The sequence below is a fragment of the Herpailurus yagouaroundi genome, unplaced genomic scaffold (assembly GCF_014898765.1).
Source record: "Herpailurus yagouaroundi ecotype Mexico unplaced genomic scaffold, PumYag 77, whole genome shotgun sequence".
In the NCBI taxonomy this organism is placed as follows: domain Eukaryota; kingdom Metazoa; phylum Chordata; class Mammalia; order Carnivora; family Felidae; genus Herpailurus; species Herpailurus yagouaroundi.
Window position 1 is genome coordinate 58,089,438 of NW_024412388.1, and position 24,009 is coordinate 58,113,446.

Here is a 24,009-nt window from a genome sequence, read left to right on the forward strand (position 1 = left end):
TATTAGCCAAAGTGAGTCACATGGCCTGGGCTAACATTGCTGGGGCAGGAGCTATAATCCTCCCATGAAAGGAGGCACCTACAGGAGGAGCCTGATAGCATGGGAAAATGCTTCACGTATTTTGATCAATCAATGCATTCTACAACATCTTTCCTCAAAAAAAAAATTGGTTATATTATCACCTAGTTATTTCTTTTTTTTTTTTTTTTCAACGTTTATTTATTTTTGGGACAGAGAGAGACAGAGCATGAACGGGGGAGGGGCAGAGAGAGAGGGAGACACAGAATCGGAAACAGGCTCCAGGGTCTGAGCCATCAGCCCAGAGCCCGACGCGGGGCTCGAACTCACCGACTGCGAGATCGTGACCTGGCTGAAGTCAGACGCTTAACCGACTGCGCCACCCAGGCGCCCCATCACCTAGTTATTTCTTATATGAATTTTTACTCTAGCTCAGTTGCTTCTTTACTGCAAGACTGAATGTTAAATTATTTTCTTGCTTTTGTCAGGTCTTACAGCCATATTGATGACCTTGTCCTAAGGCTTAAATGAGATCATGCAAATGAAAGCATCTATACATTCTTAGCAAATATAAGTAGGAATACATTGTATGTATTTTTTTTATTCTCTTATTTTTTGGCTTCATCCTTCCTGATTCTGTTTTGCTTGTATAGTTGTATGGTTTTCGTTCAGGCCCAACTATCTAAAGCAAAATCACTTACCTATGCATGGATAAAAGGAATTTGCTGTTCTATCATTAGTTACTTTGAGTTCCAGTCATTTTGGCCTCAGAAACAGTGTTGCATTCCACCAGCACTCACACCCTTCCTTTGGCTGCTCTAAATATTATATTTACATTCACTGAACCTTTATTTATTTTTTTTTTTTTGAGAGAGAGAAAGAGAGAGAGAGCGCGTGTGTGTGCAAATGAGTAAGGGGAAGAGGGAGAGGAAGAGAGAATCCTAAGTAGGCCCCATGCCTAGTATAGAACCCAATGAGGCTTGATCCCACAATGCTCAGATCATGACTTGAGCTGAAATCAAGAATGGGACGCTTAACCAACTGAGCCATCCAGGCACCTCTCATTTAGCCTTTTATAATGGACTTTCTGGAGGCCAGATCACACTGTTTTCTCATATTAAGCTAGTTATTGACAATAAGCAGCCTGTAAGTCATTTTTACATGTGGCTTTAAGCAACATTTCATTCATCCTATAATGTATTTATGCACAATTTTTTAAGGCGCACGAATAATCTAACTAGCCAGATTATAGAAGGAATTGAAAGTTAGGCAGAGGAATTTAAATTTAATGATGCAGGAAATAGGAAATAATTGAATTTTCTGAGGCAAGAAATAGAAAAACAGCATGGTATCATTATCACAGTACGGGATTTTATGTCAGACCATCCTGGATTGGAATACTGTCACCACCAATATGGCCCTAGTATTCCTAGTCAGTAATAAAGATCACACTACCTACTTCATAGAGCTGTCATTCAATAATAGATTCAGCAAATACTGTGTTCCTACGTTGTACTAGATGTCTTTGAACAAAAAACGAACTCCATTATTGACCTTGATATGCTCACATACTAGGGACAAATACAAAAATATATTGTGGGTCTCCTGGGTGGCTCAGTTGATTAAGCATCCGACTTCAGCTCAGGACATGATCTCATGGTTGGTTAGTGGGTTTGAGCCCCATGTTGGGCTCTGTGCTGACAGCTCAGAGCCTGGAGCCTGCTTCAGATTTTGTGTCTCCCTCTCTCTCTGCCCCTCCCCTGCTCACGTTCTGTCTGTCTCTCTCTCTCTCTCAAAAATAAATAAACATTAAAGTTGTAATCATTTGATTTTAGTTTAAGAAAAAATAGTGAACAATTGTGATATAGGCTTAGAAGGAAAGGAACAAATGACAGAGAACTGGGGTTTGTATTTTTAAATTAAGTGATCAGGAAAAGCCTCTGTAAAATGGTGACATAATTCATATGTGGAATTTAAGAAACAAAACAGATGAACATAGGGGAAGGGAAGGAAAAGTAAGATAAAGATAAAAAAAGAAAGGGAGGCAAACCATAAGAGTCTCCTAAATACAGAGAACAAACTGAGGGTTGCTGGAGGGAGGGTGGGTAGGGGGATGGGCTAAATGGGTGATGGGCATTAAGGAGGGCACTTGTTGGGATGAGCACTGGGTATACTGAATTCTATTCCTGAAATTATTAATATACAATATGTTAACTAACTTGGATTTAAATAAACTTTAAAAATTAAAAAAATAAGAATAAACAAGAAAAAGGTTCTGTAGCTGCGGGGGACCCATCCATGTCCTCTTGATCCTTAACATTCTACTGTGTGCCCATGGTATCTAAGTGCAAACACTGTTGAATCCTCTTGAGAACATTCTTTCAGCAAGTGTTCAGTGCAGCCTGGAAGTACATAGGAGTGGATGCCTCCCGGTGCAGATTCAGTCATTGACAGGTGGGAGTGAGGGAATAAATAGCTTACCTTCCTCACCACCCACCCCATACCCACCTGACATATATTCCATACAGATACAGCTTAAGTTGCCCAGAGTGGCACTGGCTTCATTAAACACCACTTACTGGCTTTCTTCCCTTCCTTGTTTCACTTCTTTACTCTTAAACTGTTGCTTCATAGGATTGCCTCCTAAATAAAGCATTTATCCTCTAATCTATGCCTTATGCAGAATCTGCTGCAGGGGGAAACCAATCTGAGAGAAATATCGTCTCTAGCCACTTAGGATAATATCTGTAACAGAATATGTACTCAGTAAATGCTAGTTCTCCGTTTCCTCACCCTTGTTCCCCCAAGTCAAACATGCATGATGAAATGTTTTAGAAAGTCATCTCTAGACTTTATTATTGTTTTGGAGGTAGCTAAAGCTACAGTCCTAGAAACCAGTGAAGAAGCAGACAACAGCTTTAGGGCTGACAAAAAGCAATAAAACCCCAGTCAGGACAATGTGAGATGCCAGTAAAATGTAGTTACAATGGCCTGTTTATATTCTTTTTTTTTTTAACATTTATTTATTTTTGAGACAGAGAGAGACAGAGCATGAACGGGGGAGGGTCAGAGAGAGAGGGAGACACAGAATCCGAAACAGGCTCCAGGCTCTGAGCTGTCAGCACAGAGCCTGATGTGGGGCTCGAACTCACAGACTGTGAGATCATGACCTGAGCTGAAGTCGGACGCTTAACCGACTGAGCCACCCAGGCGCCCCTATTCTTTTGTATTCTTTACTGCACATTATATACTCTGCTGGACTACGTGGTTCAATGGAATTTTATAAGACAGTAGTGGTACCATAAAGATACCACTGGGTAAAATATATATATATATATATATATATATATATATATATACACACACACACACACACTTTAGGCCAATAAAAGTAGGCTGAGAGATCAGCAAAGCATTCTATAAGATTGGTCCAAGATTATCTGTAATACTAGGCTTGTCAGGTAGCAGTAGCAGTGGAAATGTGAAAGGACCTCTGATCTCCATCAGCACTCAAAGCTGCTATATATACAGTTGACCCTTCAGCAGTGTGGGGATTAGGGACACCAACTCCCCACTCCCATGCAGTCAAAAATCTGCATATAACTTTTGACTCTGCAAAAACCTAACTACTGTAGCCTACTGTTGAATTGAACCCTTATCAATAACATTAGTAGGGGTGCCTGGGTAGCTCAGTTAAGCGTCCGACTTCGGCTCAGGTCATGATCTCATGGCTTGTGAGTTCGGGCCCCACCTCGGGCTCTGTGCTGACAGCTCAAAGCCTGGAGACTGCTTCGGATTCTGTGTCTCCCTCTCTCTGCCCCTCCTCCCCTACACTCTGTCTCTCTTTCTCTCTCTCTCTCTCTCAAAAATAAATAAACATTAAATTTTTTTAAAAATAACATAAATAGTTGATGAACACATATTTGTGTTTTATATGTATTATAGACTGTATTCTCCCAACAAGGAAGCTAGAGAAAAGAAAATATTACTAGAAAATCATAAGGAAGAGAAAATACATTTACAGTACTGTACTGTAAAAAAACCTCATGTAAGTGGACCCACACTTACATGTGCAATGTAAGTTCAAATGCATGTTGTTCTAGGATCAACTGTGCATATAATGCATAAAATTAAAGTAAAACCAATGTGCTTGCTATGTAAGTACATTTTCTTTTTTTTTTTTGTAAGTACATTTTCAAGTATTTCTTGTCTTCTAACTCATTTTCCACTTCTAAGCAAGCCTTAAACAGATAACCTAAAGATCCTATTGGCTCTTGAAATTTTTAAAAATTAATTTCCTACCAGGGTATACAACATCTGACCTGTCACCTCCTTATGTCTCAATCTATTCTTGGTTTACTCTCCTTCATGCTGATTAGGCTCAGGCATACTGGCCATTATTTAGTTCCTCAAAGTATGCCACATGCATTAGTGTCTTTTTTAATGTGAATCTTTCTTCCTGGAATTTAATAATCAGCTGTTTACATAAAGAGGTCTCTCTCATTCCTTGGGTGTCTGCTTAATTGTCACCTTCTCAGTGAGGCCTTCCTTGACCACCTTATCTGAGATGTATCAGTTAGCTATTACTACAGTAATACTGCATAACAAACAACAAAATCTCAGTGGCATGCAATAATGAACATTTTTTTAGCCCAAGTGTCTGGGGGTTGGCTGGGGATCTGTCAAGGCAGCCTGGGCTTCACTCAGTGCCTCTGCTGATTTGTTCATGCCTGGAGGTCAGATGGAAGTCAGCTGATCTCTATGATGCTTCTGCTCTACAACTGTGCTCCATATATTTCTCATTTTCCTCCTGGGACCAGTGGGCTAATCTGAACATGTTCATTTTATAGTTTTTATACATGGCAGAGCTGTAACAGTATGAACAGAAACACATAAGGCCTTTTAAGGGCTAGAATCAGAACTGGTCCACCATTACTTGCACCTGTTCTATTGACTAGAGCAAGTCACAGAGCCAAACCCAGCATCGGTGGTTTATTCCTCCCATGGAAATAAGAGGGGTGGGAGGGGAACACATCTAAATACTTATGATCCAATATAATGCAAAAGGTCTTCTCTTTTTATTCCAGTTTAAAGTGCTCAGTTTATTGCCTTCCAAGCAATTTTGGCTTTTTGTATTCCATTGTCTACTGTCTGTCTCACCTGTGAAATTTTATATTATATGAGAAAGGAAGAACAGACCATACTATGGTAACAAATTAAACCCCAAATATCAGCAGTTCTATGCTTGTCTATTCCTCCTCCTCCCTGAAGAGTTTAAGGGATTTGAAGAGGGGAGTAAATATAAAAGGAACACAAAGGCTTATAGTGATTCACAAGGCGCTGTCATATTTGGTCTTTTTATTGGCCTTCAAAGTAATACATATACAGGGAAGAAACTTAAAAAATCTTGGTTTTATAAATTGAAATTCAATTAAAATCTAATAAAATGTATAAAATGCTCAGGGCATCTAAGTCACTGACTGATCACCGAGTCAGAGCCTTCCAGAAACTTCCAGATTGTGCCGAGTGCCCCGCCACCCCAGCTCCTGTAGCAAAATGTGTGCACTTCTAACATATCCTGTCTCAGTTTATACTTAAATCTGCTTTGGATCACTGCCCCTCGATGATCAGCTCTTCTAGGGTTTATTCATAATTTATCTGAGAGCCTACACAGGTAGGATATCTAGAAGGCCTTAGTCTCATACTGGAAATTCTGTTTTGCCCTCCGGTTTCTGAAAAGCCTTCGTATCTGAACTTGCAGGCTCTTCTTTAAAGTCAAATGACGTACAGTGCCACTACTAAGACATCCTTTGCTCCACTCAGGTCTCACAAATCCAGTTTTAAGTGTATGGTCTCATGCTTTCTGGAAAGCCTTCCCCCTAGAATTCTTATAGGTTGATACTTGCAAGATGTGACAACAAATCCTGAGTTTGCTAAAGATACTGATGACCTTCAAAATACCTTCACTTGCTAAGGAGGGCTGTGATGAAATTCCTCCTAAAACAGATTGTGGGTATTTCAAATTTGTTTTAACCTTGTAATTCAACCTAAGTTTGTGCTCTACCACATAAGTCTTTCCTGGGTTGATATTATCAAGTTTCTGTGATAAGCAGAGTCTGTACCTCATTAGCTGGCATTACTGGCATTAAATAGTTAATTACTATTAGTAATCACATCACAGAAACACTAAGAGAACATTAACCATGAGACAGAGTTAAACTTCTTAGCCAATTCAGTATCTATTTCACAGCATTCTTGACATTTCAAACCCTCTGAATTTTCATTTATCCAGTAGTAGTTGGAAACCTATGTCTAAAATTTTAGTGTTGTCAAGAATACCCACTGTGCCCTCTCGATACGAAAGGTTAATTTTAATGAACATTTAAACACTTATATTAGGCAATATCATTTAAATATAATTGAAATGTGAAGCTGGGAGTTGTAGTGCTTAGCATCCAAATCTGGCCTGTTTACTGCATAGTCATAGCTCAAAGGCTGTACCAGTACTTAAATATTACAGCCTCTACAGAGTGAGACGCACTGGCTAGAGCATAACTGAATATAGACTTGCCCCCCCAGGCTGTATTTTAAGTAGTAACCCATACTTTAAGGACTTTTCATATGCACTTTGTACTTTTGAGTAGCAAGTTGAAAATGCAGGTCAAATTGGGGTTAGTGCAGCTCAGACTATCAAAAGATATGGACAGTTTGGGAAGAAAAGGGGTGTAATAAGGAGCACTAGCTAGTGATAATTAGCATCCATTTAATGCATAACATGGATTGTTTTTGTCATCCTTTACATACAGTTTAGGCACTGAGTGAGTAGATTATATTGCCAGACTGTTGACTGAAAAACTGGAAACCAGAAATACCGCAAAATGAGTGTACCCTGAAGCAAGAAACCTTCCAAAAGACTTGCACACAATGCTTATGTAAGCTCTTGCACTAAGTCTTTTAAAATGGACTTTAACCTGAGGCTCAGGCACTTAGCCAAACATACAATGCACCAACTGGGACAGTGATAGTGCTGGGAAAAAAACAAATAAACAAACAGAAAACAAAAAACAAAACACACACACACACACACACACACACACACACTGGAAAATTCTTTCTCTTTTAAGCATTTTAAGTTATTTAGTAAAAGGTTGCCATCAAGGCTGGTATGCTAGTCTCTATTATAACCAAAGAGTTCCTTCTTTCCCCTTCAACATCAGCTTTAAAAATGTGGTTTTATCTGTTAACTAAGTATATTAGGTCATTTATAGAAGTAAAATAAAATACTGTGTTTAAAAGAGTGTGTGTCCTCCTAACATTGTTTCCATTTCCTGCTGAGTGTGCATGCCCAGCTAGCCATGGCAAGGCCCAATTCCAGTGATTTGCAAATAACAAAAGCAAATCTACTCATTCTCAAAATAATGTAACTATATATTATACTATAATAATATAATGATATAACTATTATAATAGTATAGTATAGCATACTATACTATGGGATCATATAGTATAATAATATAACTGTAGTAATAATATTAATAATTCAGACTTTTTTTCATTATATTGAAAGGGAATCTGCCTGAAGTAGAGGGACAATTTTTATTTCCAACAAAGTAGCAAGAAGGAAACAGAAAACAATAATATAATAATTTATTTTAAAGTATATATCACTTTTTTAGGCAATAGAATAGTATATGTTAAGCTTATAATTTTACTTGTTACAATAAAACAAAATAATAGCAAAGACAGATCTCCTAAGTTGTATGCTTAGCTACTAAAAACTTACTTTACTTTATATTATTTTTTAAAAACTATTTGTGAGACACTTAAGGTTAATTATTATCACCGCTATACAGATAAAGAAGTTACAATAGATGATTCTAGTTTTGTAATCTAGACTCTAGACTATGTTAAATGGTATTGAATCAGACTGCATCTGTGTAGTTCTACAGAATTCACTATACTATATTGCAGGCTGTAAGCATTTCATTATGTAACCTGTAATGGTGGTAGGTAAATCATTTTTAATTTTAGTATAAATGAAAAGACAAAAGTATTAAGAATAACTACAAAAATTGTTAATTTCTATTTCATTTCAATATTGCATTTATAATCAGAAAATTACTGTAGCCTAAACATATGGTTTGCTAAGCCTTATTTTAAAACCATGCATTTTATACAAGTAAATAATTGCATCAATTAAATAAACATAATCTCCAGCATTTTAATTGCTATTTATATATTTCATTACAGTTTTTATCTTCCGAAATATCTTTTAGAGTCTTAATTTCAAGAAGAGATTTTTTTGGTACCTGAATGTCACCATGTACAATTGGCTTTATTAAGCAGATCTTGAATATTTTCTTAGTCCTTTAATGCCCCTTTTCAAATTTTTTATTAGATAATTGTACTAAATAATATCAATAAAGCTTTCTTTTATGACTCCTAAAACACACCAGGCTCTGCCTGACTCTGTGTCGACTAAATCCTTCTCTGTTCCACTGATAAATGGAGGTTCCATATGATGAGGTTTTTGGGGTGACAGTGGGGTTTGTGGGGTTCATGGGGTCTGGAGCTGATAGCCAAGAAAGAATTCTTGAAGATGTCATTGGTGCAAAAAGGTGATTTTATTGAAGCACGGGGATAGGACCTGTAAGTTGGAAGAGCTGCCCTGGGACCATGAGGAGACACTGGTTGTTGGGGGAGGTAAAGTCCAGGGGAAGTTTTCAGTGATATTTTCATATGCTAAACAAGACTCCCCGTACAGTGGAGGCTTAGCTATTGTCTAGCTTAGGGTTATTTTTTCCCTCTAGCAAAGTATTAGCATTAAGACAGTAGGGAGATCCAGGAGAAATGTTTTATTCTGCCATCCTCAAGTGTTTGTCAATGGGCTGCAGTTTAGAAGGAAATTTCGTTTTGTCTGCCATTTCCTTCTACTTTGGTTTCCCACATCACTATGGAGGGGTGATGGAGACTTAAGTCCTGCAGCACTATGATCTCTACCACTTACCCATTTGTTTTTCTCCTTTCCTTTGTTCTTGGGCAGCCAGGAATATCACACATATCCCACCTGGGGGTACGGGGTAGAGCCTGTGAGGCCTTTCAGCTTGCCCTAGGTTCCCTCATCACCTTATAGTCCTGACTTACACATTTAATAATTATATCGAAATTCTTGGGTTTTATAAATATGAAGCCTTTACATTAAGTATTCAAACAAATAATTTCAAGGTGCCATTTTCTTCTTTATTTCCCCTGTCAACCATAGGTTGTAACATATCGAGTGCAAACTACAATACTAAATAAATGTGCGTATGTGCATTAATCTCATTAAAGTCACTTTAAAAAAATAAATTTGATTATTACAAATGCATATGGGTATTCTAGGCTGGGTTATTTTCATTGTACTATATCAAACACATTAAGCTATGGGTATCGACACACGTAATAAGTGCCAGTGTCAAAGCACTTTGTTTTAATGATCACTGGGAATTACCAAATCAGGGTTGAAGGTGTAATAGTGAGAACATAAAACTTTATTCATTCAAAATAATTAGAGGAAAGGCAACTCTAACCTGTAAGAATCTAAATTATGAAATATTTTAAAAGAAATTCTGTTTCTGTAATTTTTAAAAACAAGGTAAAAATAACATTTCACATTTATTATGTAGTTATTAGGAATCAAACACACAAGGAAGAAAATCACTATACAAAGAATTTTCCTCGCAGAAACAGAATTGTTTTTAGAAGGAATATTGGACAATATTATCATTCTTTGTTCCACACTGAATTTATATATTCAAAGCTCAAATACTTAAAATGGTAGTGTTTGTGGAATTATTCTGATTAAGATGTGTAATCTGACAATTAGAAAAACATCTGATTAAGCTCTTCACATTCCATTCTTGCTTATTATGTTCATTTAGATGCATTTGTCAATTTATAAGTACAGTAATTAAAATTTTTTAAATTTTCTTTTTTTTTTTTAAAGGAGCCCGCTACATGAAAAAAATGCAAGTCAAAGTGGTCACAACCTAGAAGTCTGCAGAGACAGGAATAACTAGCAAGTAGATACTATGTTATTTTACTATGCTTAAGTATATAGAATTCAGTAGTGTTCTGGGAATTTTACTCTATAACTACAAATAGCCTTGTAATTTTAAATTCATATTTAGTAGTATTTGTGTTAACTATATTACATCACAAAAATAGTTAGGAAGAAAATTGGTAACTATGGATTTCAGGAAACAGATTTTTGGTCAATGATAATGAAGTGATTTTGGTCAAAAAGATGAGTTTAAATATTGTATCTTTTCCTAGGTCTTATTTTTAGAGACCTAATTCAACAATATATTCCTTTCTGAAAAGACTGATAATCTCCCTGTATCTTGCAACACATTCAACCACTGTATAAATGTATTAATTCCTCTCCTAAACCATTAATAGGAATTATAATACAATCATGCTTTTAAGAAAGAGAATGAAGTTACATTCACTTTTGAAGGTTACATTTTAAAATTTCAAGGTGATATCAAATGAAATCCAGACATAAAGCAGGAACTTTCCCTTCATCAGTACTCACTGACATTTTCAAGAAATGAAATAAGAGGTTCAATGATAAAAGCATGTAATGTTTGGATGAATGGATTTTAAAAAAAGACTTAAGAATGTGGAAAGGGTAAATAAGATTATTTGAATGGCAACAAGAATCTTTGAAAATCTCATTGTTCCATATTAAAGTGTTTGAAGCTGATTCTTTCTCCTGAAATGCATCTTGGAGATTGTAATAGAATCAGAAAATGTTAAAACTAAACTCATTTTAGAAAGTATTTGCATCAAGTCTTTCATTGGTATGGATTAAGGAACTAAGTCTGCACTTAGAAACTGATTTTACATGTTAAAATTACACATATACACACACATAAACATATTTATATGCACATATATACATAATATACATGTATTTTTCAGGATAATAATATAATTAGTTCTTAATTTAACAGATATTTTTCAATGGATGGTGATTAAGATATATCTGCAAAGAAATATCTATAAGAAATTATGGCAGTATCCACAATCAAAACTTTTAGAAATTATATATGTATTTTAATTTAAAATCCTATAGTAGTAGAAATTTCTATAATTACAGACATCATTTAAAATTATATTTCAATTGCTTAACAGTACAGATTCCTAAAGAATTATATAAGCCAAAAAAAGTTTCTTCCTTTTCAGTCTTTTTGTTAAGGCTTTATAAATGATAAATCATGGTTGATAAACACCTCACATACAAATTATATCAAATGTTTATACAATTGAAACCACATATTTTGATAAGAAGAATGCTAAACAATAACTCAAAAAACACTTCAGAGATAAAAAAGCATGAATGAAAGCCTAATGAATCTGGTTTATAAACTTAGACTTTTTATCTTAGGATGTCATACAGTGATACAAGCTTACACTATAAGGTGTAAGAATTTTGAAATTCAAAATTCAGACTTTTAAATAGTTCAGTTGGGCTGTCTTTGTATTAAGGAGAGAAAATTCTGAAAATGGGTTTAGAAATGCCTTGGTAATAGTTAGCATCGATTTCAGCTCAGAAGGAAATGAAGAAGACTATAATTTAAAAGGAATTAAAGAACTTAAAAGAAGAATTATTTTTAAAAAGAAAAACATCTGGAAGATGAGAGAGTCTGGTGGTGGGAGCCCAGGAAACTGACACTTGCTGGGGAACTTAGGACTCAAACTAAAGTGATGGCATTAGAGAGAGAGAGGAGGACTTTGATTTGAAACAATACCTTCTTCACTGGATTCTATAGGAGGTTCATTTGGATGCATAGTGACCCCATTATTTGAAATCTGGAGCATTAAGAGAAGAAGAGTTTACCTTCAGTAGAGGATGTTAAAATGGTAACTTTAGTTCAGAATGTGAAGTTCAGGTGCCTGGAGCATATAGCAAAATGGGGACATCTCAGGGTTGGTGGAAATGCAGAACTGGAGGTAGGACTAGAAGATTTCTCTGAATAGACTCAGTGGTTGAAGCCACCAGGATTTCACCAGGCAGAAAACATGTACACAGTGGAAGGGGAATATTACCATAGGTATAGTTCCTAGGATCAATATTCAGTCATCAAAATTCTGCTTAGAGAAAGAGGAATCAGCCACAAAAACTGAGCAGTGGTCAGCAGTAAGAGGAAAACTGGCTTCCAATATTTTGTTCTGTTTTTTAAAGAAACAAAAGCAGAAATATTCATAGAGGTTAGCCATGTCAAACGCTGCTGAGACGCCTTGGAGGAGGATGACTGAATGAGAAAAAACTTTGAGATATCTGTCAGTGCTTAGGAACCCCATGGAGATAATCCAACTTTGGAGGCCAGATGAATTTGTGAATCCTTTCCAATATAGCACCTTTATTCTTTACCTTATCTCCTTCATATACCAATCCCAATAATAGAATTATGTTTTTCAGATTTGTCTTGCATAGTTTCATATTTTTAATTCAGATTTGCTTATTCTCAGAATATCATCATAACTCCCTGAAACTTCTGATTTGAATAGCTAATTCAACTTAATGTGTTTTGGTTGAAGAACTCTTTCTTACAGGATAATCCTATCAATTATATATGGCCCATTATTATTTCATGTAGTAATCTCATAAATGATTTCCCATAGTAGGCTGACAAATACTCCATTTGCCACTGTTGGGAAAAGCCCAGTCCTTCTCCTGTGTTCCTTCTTTGCTCTCACATGACTGCCGTTCTCACAACAATTCTAACATGTCTGTCTTTCATTTCTTCCTACATGTCTTGTAGCCCCTGGAAGCCACCATTCTACTTTATCTGAATTTGACTACTCTAGAAACTTCATATAAGTGGGATCCTATGGTATTTGTACTTTTGTGATTGGCTTATTTCATTCAACATTAATGTCCTTCAGTTTTGCACATGTTGTAGCATATGTCAGAATCCTCTTCCTTTTAGGATGGAATAATATTCCATTTCATGTATATACCACATATTGTTTACCCATTCATCTGTTGATGAATACTTGGGTCGCTTCCACTTTTTGACTATTGTGATTATTGCTGCTATGAACATAGGTGTGCAAATATCTCTTTAAACCCAAGTCTTCAATACTTTTGGGTATATATCCAGAAGTGGAGTTGCTGGATTATATGATAATTCTGTTTTTAGTTTTCTGAGGAATTGCCGTATTGTTTTCCATAGTGGCTGCACCATTTTACATTCCCACCAATGGTGCAAAAAGCAAGCCAGTTTTTCCACATCTGAGCTAACACCTGTTGGTGTGTGAGTGTGTGTGAGTGTACCTGTGTGTGCGTGTGATGGTAGCCATCTTAATGGATATGAAATGATATCTTATTGTAGTTTCAATTTCCATTTATCCTTTAATGAGTGCTTTAATGAGCATCTTTTCATGTGCTTATTGCCTTTTGTACATCTTTGGATAAATGTCAGTTCAAATCCTTTGCCTAATTTTTAATTGAGCTGGTTTTGGTTATTATAGCCTTTTAAGATTTTCTCTTCATTTTTTTTTTTTATTTTCAGCAATTTGATTATGATACACCCAGGGGTGGTTTTCTTTTCAGTCATTTTCCCATAGTTTACAGATTTTCCTGGGCTAGAGCTTTTCATCAAATTTGGAATATACTTAGTCATCATCTTTGTAAGTACTGTTCCAATCTCATTCTTTCTCTCTTCTTTATGGGACTTTAGTTACATAGGTCTCTCCGCTGTGCCCACATTTCTCTTGTACTCTATCCTTTATTTTATATTCTTTTTCTCTATAATTGGGTACTGTCTATTGATCTGTTTTCCAGCTCATTATCCAATTTCTAATATGATTTTTTTTAATTTTTTAATGTTTATGTATTTTTGAGAGAAAGAGACAGAGCGTGAGGGGGAGAGGGACAGCGAGAGAGGGAGACACAGAATCGGAAGCAGGCTCCAGGCTCCAAGCTGTCAGCACACAGCCTGTCACAGGGCTCGAACTCACTAACTGTGAGATCATGACCTGAGCCAAAGTCGGATGCTCAACCGACTGAGCCACCCAGGCGCACTCTAATATGATTTTTAAAATATTTGTTAAATTCTGAACTTCAGAGATTATGTTTTTCAATTACAGAACATCTATTGGATCTGTTTTTATAAATTCTAATTATCTGGAGAAATTTTATTTCTATTCATCTGATCTATCATGTCCATCTTTTCCACTGTGTTCATGAACATATCAATTGTAGTTATTCTGAAGTTCTTGTCCATAATACCGTGATCACCTGCAAATCTATTTTTAGTGTCTGTTTATTTCCTTATACTTTGGCCATTATGAACCTACCTTTTTATTTATTTATTTTTTAATTTTTTTTTCAAAGTTTATTTATTTTTGGGACAGAGAGAGACAGAGCATGAACAGGGGAGGGGCAGAGAGAGAGAGGGAGACACAGAATCGGAAACAGGCTCCAGGCTCTGAGCCATCAGCCCAGAGCCCGACGCGGGGCTCGAACTCACGGACCGTGAGATCGTGACCTGGCTGAAGTCGGACGCTTAACCGACTGTGCCACCCAGGCGCCCCTGAACCTACCTTTTTAAGTAATTTTTTATTAAATGCCAGACATGGAGTATGAAAACTTTTAGAGTCACCAGATGATAATATCCTGGCAAGTAAAGCAGAAAAAAATATTCCACCTAATTTTTTTCAGGGATTAAAATGAGTAGAGGCTGAATGCTTCAGTCTGTCTCTGGTTGCTTCCTTTTCTGAAGCATAGCCCTCTAAGATTTTCAACTGAAACCTTGGAGTGTTTACTATGATTCTTGCCCCTCATGAATTTGTTGATAAGGCAGGACATTTTGCTCCGTGTTTTAGATATTTTTATCTAAAACTCTAGTGTTCTGTGTCACGAAGCATCAAAATATACCAATGACTCTCTCTCAAAGGGGAGTATACATTTAAGTTTCCTCAATTCTCCAATGTTTATATTAGGCTTTCCAGACCACCCAAAGCTGTTATCTGTCTTTCCCCAGTTGTGGCCCTCTGATCAAACTAAACCCGGATTATCAGACTCTAAATTCTATCATAGAATTGGCAAATGCTTCCAGAGAAAGGAGATGAGCTGGGCATCAAAAGCTCCTTTCTTTTTGGTTCTCCCCACTTTGAAAACTTACCCAAGTAACTAGCTTTGTTGCTTCCTCAGCTCTTTGAATCATTAAAGCAGATGTTTACATTTACATGGGTTTTCCAGTTTCTCTCTCTAGAAGCATTGATGCTGCCAAAAAACACTTTGTGTGCCTTGTTTTTGTGTATCATGGAAACTTTTACATGTCAACTAGCATAGATTAATGTCTTTTTTCATTTCTTCCTCTTTTTTCTGTTAGAATTTTTTCTAAAGTAGACTTTTGGTTTTTTTAGAGCAGTTTTAGGTTTACAGCAAAATTAAGTGGAAACTACAGAGAATTCCCATATATCACCTGACCCTGAACATGCATAGCCCCCCATACCATCAACACGCCTCACCAGAGTGGTACATTTGTTACAATCAATGTTGACATATTATTATCATCCAAAGTCCATAGTTTACATTAGGCTTCACTCTTGCTGTACATTCTGTGGATTTGGACAAATGTATGATGACATTCATCATTATAGTATTACACAGAATAGTTTCACTCCCCTAAAAATCCTCTGTCCTGCATCCCTCCTAATCCCTGACAACTGCTGACCTTTTTACATAACTACAGTTTTGCCTTTTTTAGAATGTCATATAGTTGAAATCAAACAGTATGTAGCCTTTTCAGATTGGCTTCTTTCACTTAATAATATGCATTTATATTTCCTGAATATCTTTTTGTGGCTTGATAGATAATTTTTTCTAGCACTGAATAATATTTCATTGTACAGATGTACTGTAGTTTATTTATCCATTCATAATGTATTCTTTTTAACAGTTGTATTAGATTCTATAATATCTGGGTCCATTTTATTAAACAATCCCCTACTCGGGGATATTTACTCTATTTCCAGTTTTTCCCTCTTAGTATAATGGTATATGAGCTAACTTGAATATATCCCCATTTATTTACTTGTGTTTCCAAGGGGGAACATACCCAGATATAAGCTTGGTAGGACATAAATACACCTTACATTTGTAAATTTGTACATATATAATTTTTAAATTATATTATTTTACTTTTATATAGGACATAGATTTTAAATCATTTCATTGTGATAAAATACACATAACATACACATAACATAAAATTTACCATGTTTAAGTATACAGTTCACTTGGCACTAAGTACATTAGCATTGTTGTATATCAATGTAACTGGTATTGTCAGTTTCTTATATAGACTTCCAGAGATATCTCTCCAATATATAATAAGCCTATGTATACACACATACATATTTTTTCTTTATTTTCCTTAGATTATGGCATTTTTTCCCCAGTAAGGAGAAAATATCAGACATAATTTCATATTTGTTTTTAGAAAACTTGCTTATTTTATTTTCATTTTTTTACAAACTCCTAAATAGCACATTGTGTGGATTTATATAACTCCCAGTCTTTTGCTATCACAAAAAGCTACTCTAAATGATCATATGCATAGCTTATTTTGCATCTATGCAAGCTTATCATAAGAAGAGTGGAATTGCTATATACAATGTCATGCCTTTTTGTAATTTTGGTAGAATTTGTAAAATTGACCTGCATAGGGCTTATTCCAGTTTTTACCATTATCCATAATGTGGTGCACATGACTTTCTATATTTAATAGGTGAATATTGTACTCAAAGCTACAGTGATTTATAGTGTCACAGATATGTTAACATCCTTTCCCACATTGCTACTCAGAAATAAGTCATAATCACTGTTTTCTTATTTTTCTCATTCTACTGGATATAAAGTAATATCAGAATTACCTCAGGTTATTCTTTCCTGACTACTAGAGAGATGAACCATTGTTTCATATGTATATTAGTCACATGCTCCTCTGCAATTTGTATATTGAGATTTTTGCCTACCTTTGTATTGTGTTGGCTTTTTCTTATCATTTTGTAACTGATCTTTTTATATTATATATACGAGCCCTTTTTTCTTTCATATATATTGCAAATATTTTCATCACCTGAGGTGTGATTTTAGTGTATGGGGAAAATACATTTTTTTCTTTGTTGGTATAATTAATTCTTTTTTTTGCTATAATACTTCTATAGATAATTTATGTTGGTATTTATTTCTTTAGAAGCAGTTGGGAATTTCTTATAGATTATGACAGGAAGTCTGTCTTCTTGAATTATTTTATTATTTTAATCTTAATTCACTTGTGATAATGAAAGTTTTTACAATTATGGAACATTTTATATTTAATGTGGAATACAAAGATGATTTCAGACTTAAAAATTTGTTTTTATTTTATATGCAGAGAGCAAGTGCAAGCTGGAGGGAGGGGCAGAGGGAGAGAGAGAGACAGAAAGAGAGAGAGAAACAGAGAGAGAGAGAGAGAGACAGAGAGACAGAGAGAATCTTAAGCAGGCTCTACGTTTAGTGCAGAGCTCAGTGCATGGTTCAATCCCATGACCTGGGATCATGACCTGAGCCAAAATCAAGAGTTGAACACACAACAGACTAAGCCACCCAAGCACCCGTAAAGATGATTTCATACTTTTATAGCAGCTATCCTGAAAATGTTATTTTATAGATAAGAGATGTCAAATAAATGAGAGATAGTAAACCTCATCTGAGACTTACTGGGTTAACAGAAAAAAAGTACCACAAAATGCCAAGATGGGGAGAAGAGTATTGGTGTTTTTTGTTTCAGTTTTTGACACTAAATAAGTTGCCAAAAGTCCTTGGGTTCTCTCTTATTTATCTCCATGTTTTATTGGCTAGTTGCCACAAAGTTTTAGGAAGATCACTGGGAATTAAAGCTTTCTTCTTATCATTATTCATCTTATGTGATATTTAGAGTCCCCTATTCTTTTCAAGTTACGGTGTTAGATATGCACCAAGGGGTAACAAAGATGTCTACGCCATGAAGGCTGCAGGGTCTAGTGGCTGAAGTCCATGTTCTGGAGTTGAATTATCTACTTTAAAATCCAGCACTTCCACTTAAAGCTGTATAAAATAGAGCACATTCTTTAATTTTCCATTGTTTCTGTTTCCTCATTTGAAAAGAAAAGACATAATAATCGCATTTGCCTCATAAGATTGCCTAGGTGTTGGGAATGAAGCAGCAAATGAAAATGACAGAACCCATTCCTTATAAATGAGGAATTTTGAGCTATTCATGTAAAATTTAAATTTGAGAACAGTATAAGAAATAGATTGGCATAAGAAGCAACAGAATACATGACGCATAGCAAGCACATAATATGCAAATAAAGAAAAAAAGAAACAAACAGAAGAAACAGACTTAAATATGGAGAACAAACTGGTGGTTGCCAGAGGGAAGGTGGGTAAGAGGATGGGTAAAATTGGTGAAGGAGATTGAGTACACTTATTGTGATGAGCACTGAGTAATGAGTAGAATTGTTGAGTCATTATATTGAATGAAACTAGTATAACATTGTATATTAATTATACTTGAATTAAAAACCCCCAAAATCAATAAATAACAAAATAAAAATAAAACAAAAATAAAGTAACGTGTTTTAGTCAATAAATATAAACCAAATTAAACAAATTTATTTCAAAGGAAAGCATATTTAAAGCAGAATTTGTATTCAAACCTTAACCTATTCTAAACTATTTTGAAAAAAGTTTTCATTTATAGTTTGTAAAGGAAAATATAACGTTAGAAAATTATACCCCAAAAAGGACAAATTTATGTTATTTTTAAATAGGATTTATTTATTCAACCAATATTTATTGAGCATATACTACAAGCTTAACCCTACTCTAAGTTTTGGGGTTACAGCAATAAATAAAATATGAAATCCACATTCTCTTGAGTGTGTGCGTCTTGCACAAAGGAGTGATTGTTTAAGCCTATGAATTTGGAACACAAATCCTGAGAATTGTGCGACATATGGATTGGAATAGGGAGAAACAGGAGATGTAGGAATCACTCAAGAGGCCATGTCTCTTTTGAGGTGAGAAGTCAGAGGTCTATACTTATAAATGGCAGAGAGACTTACAAAAATTATACAATAATGTTACTAAATTTTTGTAAATAAAATCATTTCAATGTACAATGAGGATTTGCTATTTTTAAATAAATCCTCTTCAACTGTTTTCACAAATAATTATGTATTCCTTTATTTGGTTTATATATTTGGTTCCCTTAAAAATGTAGTAAGCCTATACTACAAAAAAACAAAAACAAAAACAAAAACAAAAAACAAAAAACTAACCTGAACCACCTCCAAGTCAATATCTTACTGAAAGTGTATCAGTCATGTTTGCTAGAAATTGAAAATAATTTAATATGGTTTATTTGAGAATAACCTAAAACTGAAAAACAGCTGTTACAGATTACAGGTGGCATCTATAGGGACAAATATTTAAAATATAAAGGATGAAATTGATGCCATCATTCTTTAAATCTTATAATATCTGTATATAACTTAGATGTCAAAAGGTTTTGAATATTATGAGAGGAAAGAAGTCACTAAATGCTGGGGTAAGCCACAAAATAGTGATCGTAGGAGAGGGAAGCTATAGGGAAGCAGTGAAGTTGATACAAATCGTACTTGACTGTCAAGGCCACGATAAGCAGAGAGAGACTATGACCAGGTGCATACCCCAGGCTCCTGGCCAGGTGTGTGCTGCTCTGGGGATCTCTGCATGAACCAGCAACTGGCTTCTGCACCCTGAGGTGTTCTGATGCCAGGTGAATGAGTTCTGAGTGCTGCCATGTCTATCTGACTTTATTCCTAATTATCTGTGCTGAACGAAGAGCCCACTTCCTACCTGTGGTCTGGTTGAGCACTTTTTAGCTGGAATTTAGAAACTGAGTTGAGTTGTTTAAAGCATAGCTGGAGCAATAAACCTAGAGAGGAGAGGAAGGGCAGAAGGGAGAGAACATGACATTTATTGAGTAACTTTTATGTAGTCCAAGTACATTTATACACACATTTTCTCACTTAGCCCTCATGATATCTCTATAAGAGAGTTGAGGAACTGAGCTGCAGAGAAGTTAGTTAAGTGACTTTTCACAGTTACCACAGTTAACTAAAGGGATAATCAGCATCACAGTCTATTTCTATATGACTCAAAGAACCATTCCCTTTCTACTGTATTGCCAGCAAGAAAGTTTGCATGAGAGAAATTGGATGGAGAGAACATCATAAAATTTCATAACCATTATAAAACTGTGTAGAGTCATAGGTTTATGAAATAGAAATGGAACAAGTCCTTCTTAAAGCAACAACAATGGGACAGTGACAGTGGCAGTAAGCATTGAAGCATTGAATGTGGTACCTCTGGTCATAGTGTGAAGAGTAAACTGGTGGGGATCATGGAGGTAGAAGAATGTCTATTGGGAGCAGCCATACAATATCCAGAGACCAATACCTAGTGGGTTTCTGAAATATAGGACAGAGATCTGAGCTAAATATTTGGATTCAGAAGGTTTTACTATGAAGATGGGGACTAAAGCCAAGAGTGTACATGAGATTTCCCAAGAAAAAGTACAAAGCAAAGTAAGAGGAGTACTGAAAGAAAAACTTGAGTTAAAACCAAAAGCAAAAATGGAAAATGCTTAAAGAAGTAGGAGGATAACCAGGGTAAAGCAGTTACATGTAAGCAAGAGTATAAAGAATGCTAAGGGAAAGACAATGATCAACAGTTAGATAAAAAGTACAAGGTTTAAGGGTTCATGGAATCTGGCGGTTAAGATAGTGTTGAGGACCTGTGGAGGACTTTATAATTCTGTAGAATAAGGAATCAAATATGTCATAGATTGGGCTCCTTGGAAATGGGATCTAAGGATAAGGATAAGGATTATTGGGGAGTGTTGAGTAGAAAGAGAAATTAACTACAGTGAGGTAGTAACAGAGGCTTCGACAGAGGCTATTTGTAGCACTGGAGCTGGGGAAGCCCTTCATAATTATGCCAAAGTGAGAAAAGGTGGCTGGGTTTTTAAACCAGCATGCACCAGTTATCAGAGGAGTATAACCTGGGCAAGATAATCCACTTCAGTAAAAGGCAGTGCCAGAGAGGAATGCACCTGTGAGCCATTAACAGGCAGCCTTCCAGCAGCTGGGAGAATGAATGGTTCCATCCACAACCGGATCTGGGTTGGGCAGCCACCTCACAGCATCGGAGAAGAGAGTGGGGAAAGGAATAGGAAGTGCTAAGCTTCTATTTTATTTTATTTTTTAAATGTTTATTATTTATTTTTGAGAGAGAGAGAGAGCATGAGCAGGGAAGGGGCAGAGAGAGAGAGGGAGACAGAATCGGAAGCAGGCTCCAGGCTCTGAGCTGTCAGCACAGAGCCCGACATGGGGCTCAAACCCACGAACCGTGAGATCATGACCTGAGCCGAAGTTGGACGCTCAATCGACTGAGCCACCCAGGTGCCCCTAAGTTTCTGTTTTAAATACTTTTTTCTAAGAGATTTTTATTATTTCAGCCATTAATGCTCTCTTCCTTTTTCTTTCCCGCCACCATCTTCTTGCCAGCTAACTCCTTTATTGCCAGGTTTTCTTCTTAGATGTTTCATTTACTCACATGGCCTTCAATTAAGTGGCTCTCTTTTCTTTCACTGTTCTTCACTGTTACTCTTGGTCTATCCTGTACCATATGAGCAGGAGTAAGTTTAGAGGATCCTTATAGCACGTCCATTAATACATGTTATGTGAAAAATAACCATATTTTACAGAATTGCTTTTTCTAGATCAATTACCATTACAAAGGAGGTTTTCCATGGAAGCTCTAAGTTAAGGAGTGTGGAAATTACAAACCAAGACTTGATGTATCACTGTAAGACCCTGTATTGAAGAGTCTGGTTTTACATATTTCATGTGGGGCTTTATATTTCCTTAGAAGACACTAAATAAACAGACTCTACAATTATAAATATGAACCCTTACTATAATTTCACGCTCATGAATACAGAAAAGGTTAAATAAAAGCTGTTAATCAATTTGATGATTATTAATTTACGGCAGCTCTGATGTAAGGGTAGTATAAAAATAGTTCCCAGGAGGAATTTAAGTCAACATGCGATATATCATTATGTCAACCACTTTTTAATCATCCTGCATCCTTACGTTCCTGTGGTGCTTAATGCATTATCAACTGCCTCTGGCAGTCACCTGGGATATATATTTCCTGGCAGCTTTATTACTTTTTTCAGAATATATAGGGCCATATTTTTATTTATCTTTTTAAATTATCAATAGAATAGTTTGATATTTGTGATGTATTGCCTGGGTTTTCTTTCAGCGGGGGGAAACTATGAAGTTCTAATATATTGAATTCCCATTTAATCAAAAAACACCCCTCCCCTCTCCCCCCACAAAACAGAATCATGTGCAGTTTTACGGAGTTCTAACTAGAGACTATTTGAAAAGGCAGATTTGTTCTTGCTTTGAAAATACCATATAAACACCAAAAAAAAAAACCATCCCATCTGTCAAATTGCCTGGAGTATGCATTTAACAAGGGATGAAGCTACACATTAAAGGCAATAAAATATGCAGCAAGGGAAAAAGGGATAAAGCCATCCTGCAGTTCACTGGCTGCACCTACTGTGTGGGGCCCTCCTTGTGAACAAGACAGATTGGTTGTGTCTTGCTACATCAAATATCTGCCATTGTGGAGAATAAGAGAATTGGAAAGGGAACACTGGATTCTAAATTCCAGCTTCTTCCATCATCAATAGCCAAAGAATTGTGAAAATTAATTACATTTCCTTCATTTTAAGGAAACAGATCTACTTTTTCTACTAGGAAAAAAAAAACCCACAACTTTTTTATTTGCAATCAAGGAATTTGACACATGAAAGAAGTAAACTTTGATGTATAGTTTTGAAGCTATGCCCAGGGGAAAGGAACACATTGCTAAAAGGTATGCTTTATAAGCTAGGTAATGCCAGTTGTCTGTGTTTGCTATTGTTTTACCAAAACACGGAAACATCACATTATACACAAATGTATAAGATACATTTGGAGGATGGTAACATAAAACAAAATGCACCTGACTTACCTCTGGCAAAAAAGAAAAAACAAAGTATTTAGACACCCTTTACAAGGTGAATTTTTACTTGGATTGTAATATTGAAAGGTGTTCACCTTCTTGTTGAATAACACATTGGAAAACTGCATCTGGAACAAAATATGCAATGCTAAAATTATTGAAAGTGGTTTCCATCTGTGAATGTTATCAAGTCTATCTAAGGATTCTCTATTGATACATTTTGAAGATAAGATAATAACATCAAATGTTCTGAGCAGTTATAAACAATAGAATTATGAATTAGGAGTGACATTATTAAAAGATCTTGCTTATTAGTAATAAGAAGTTATTGCTTGATATTTCCAGCTGAAATGTGAAAATGTCCTTTATACTATCCCCAAGTTTTCTCACTTTACAGAAAAATGAACATTTTTATTGCTAACTAGTTAATTTAGTTTAAAAAAAATACTAGACAAAGAATTTTATTTGTTTTCTTTTATACAAATTATGGAACTACTCTTCAGACCATTTAATGCTTAGAAAATGTAATAAAATACAAAACGGGCTTTCAATTAAAAATGTATTAAACTTGCAAAAAATTCCAATTTAGGAATATTAATACTTAGCTAATTTTTAAAATAATGACTTCCTTTAAAAAGATCTGAATCATAACTTCAGGAAAAAAAAGAGGAGTTTTTTTTTAAATAAAGGAAACATTTATGTTTTTATAAAAGAAAATCAATTTTTGAAGGTCGTTTGTAGTTTTAAAAAAATCAGATGGTGTTGAGCAATCTAATGAAAGATAGAACATATATGTAGCTAACTGTTCAAAAGAAGATGCATACAATTATGACTAA

General features: G+C 35.5%; 1 protein-coding gene across 11 annotated transcripts in view; it reads left to right on the forward strand.

The window, feature by feature from the left end:
• Positions 1-24,009, forward strand: part of LRRC7 (leucine rich repeat containing 7) — a 567,116-nt gene that overhangs the window by 131,808 nt on the left and 411,299 nt on the right. Inside the window, exon 2 of one of the 11 annotated variants that reach the window (XM_040470603.1) lies at positions 10,004-10,079. The exons of the other annotated variants lie outside the window; for them this stretch is intronic. Coding sequence (XP_040326537.1) covers position 10,079 — 1 coding nt within the window. The 5' untranslated portion in view covers positions 10,004-10,078. The remainder of the gene's footprint in view (positions 1-10,003; positions 10,080-24,009) is intronic. 11 annotated transcript variants of the gene reach the window in all.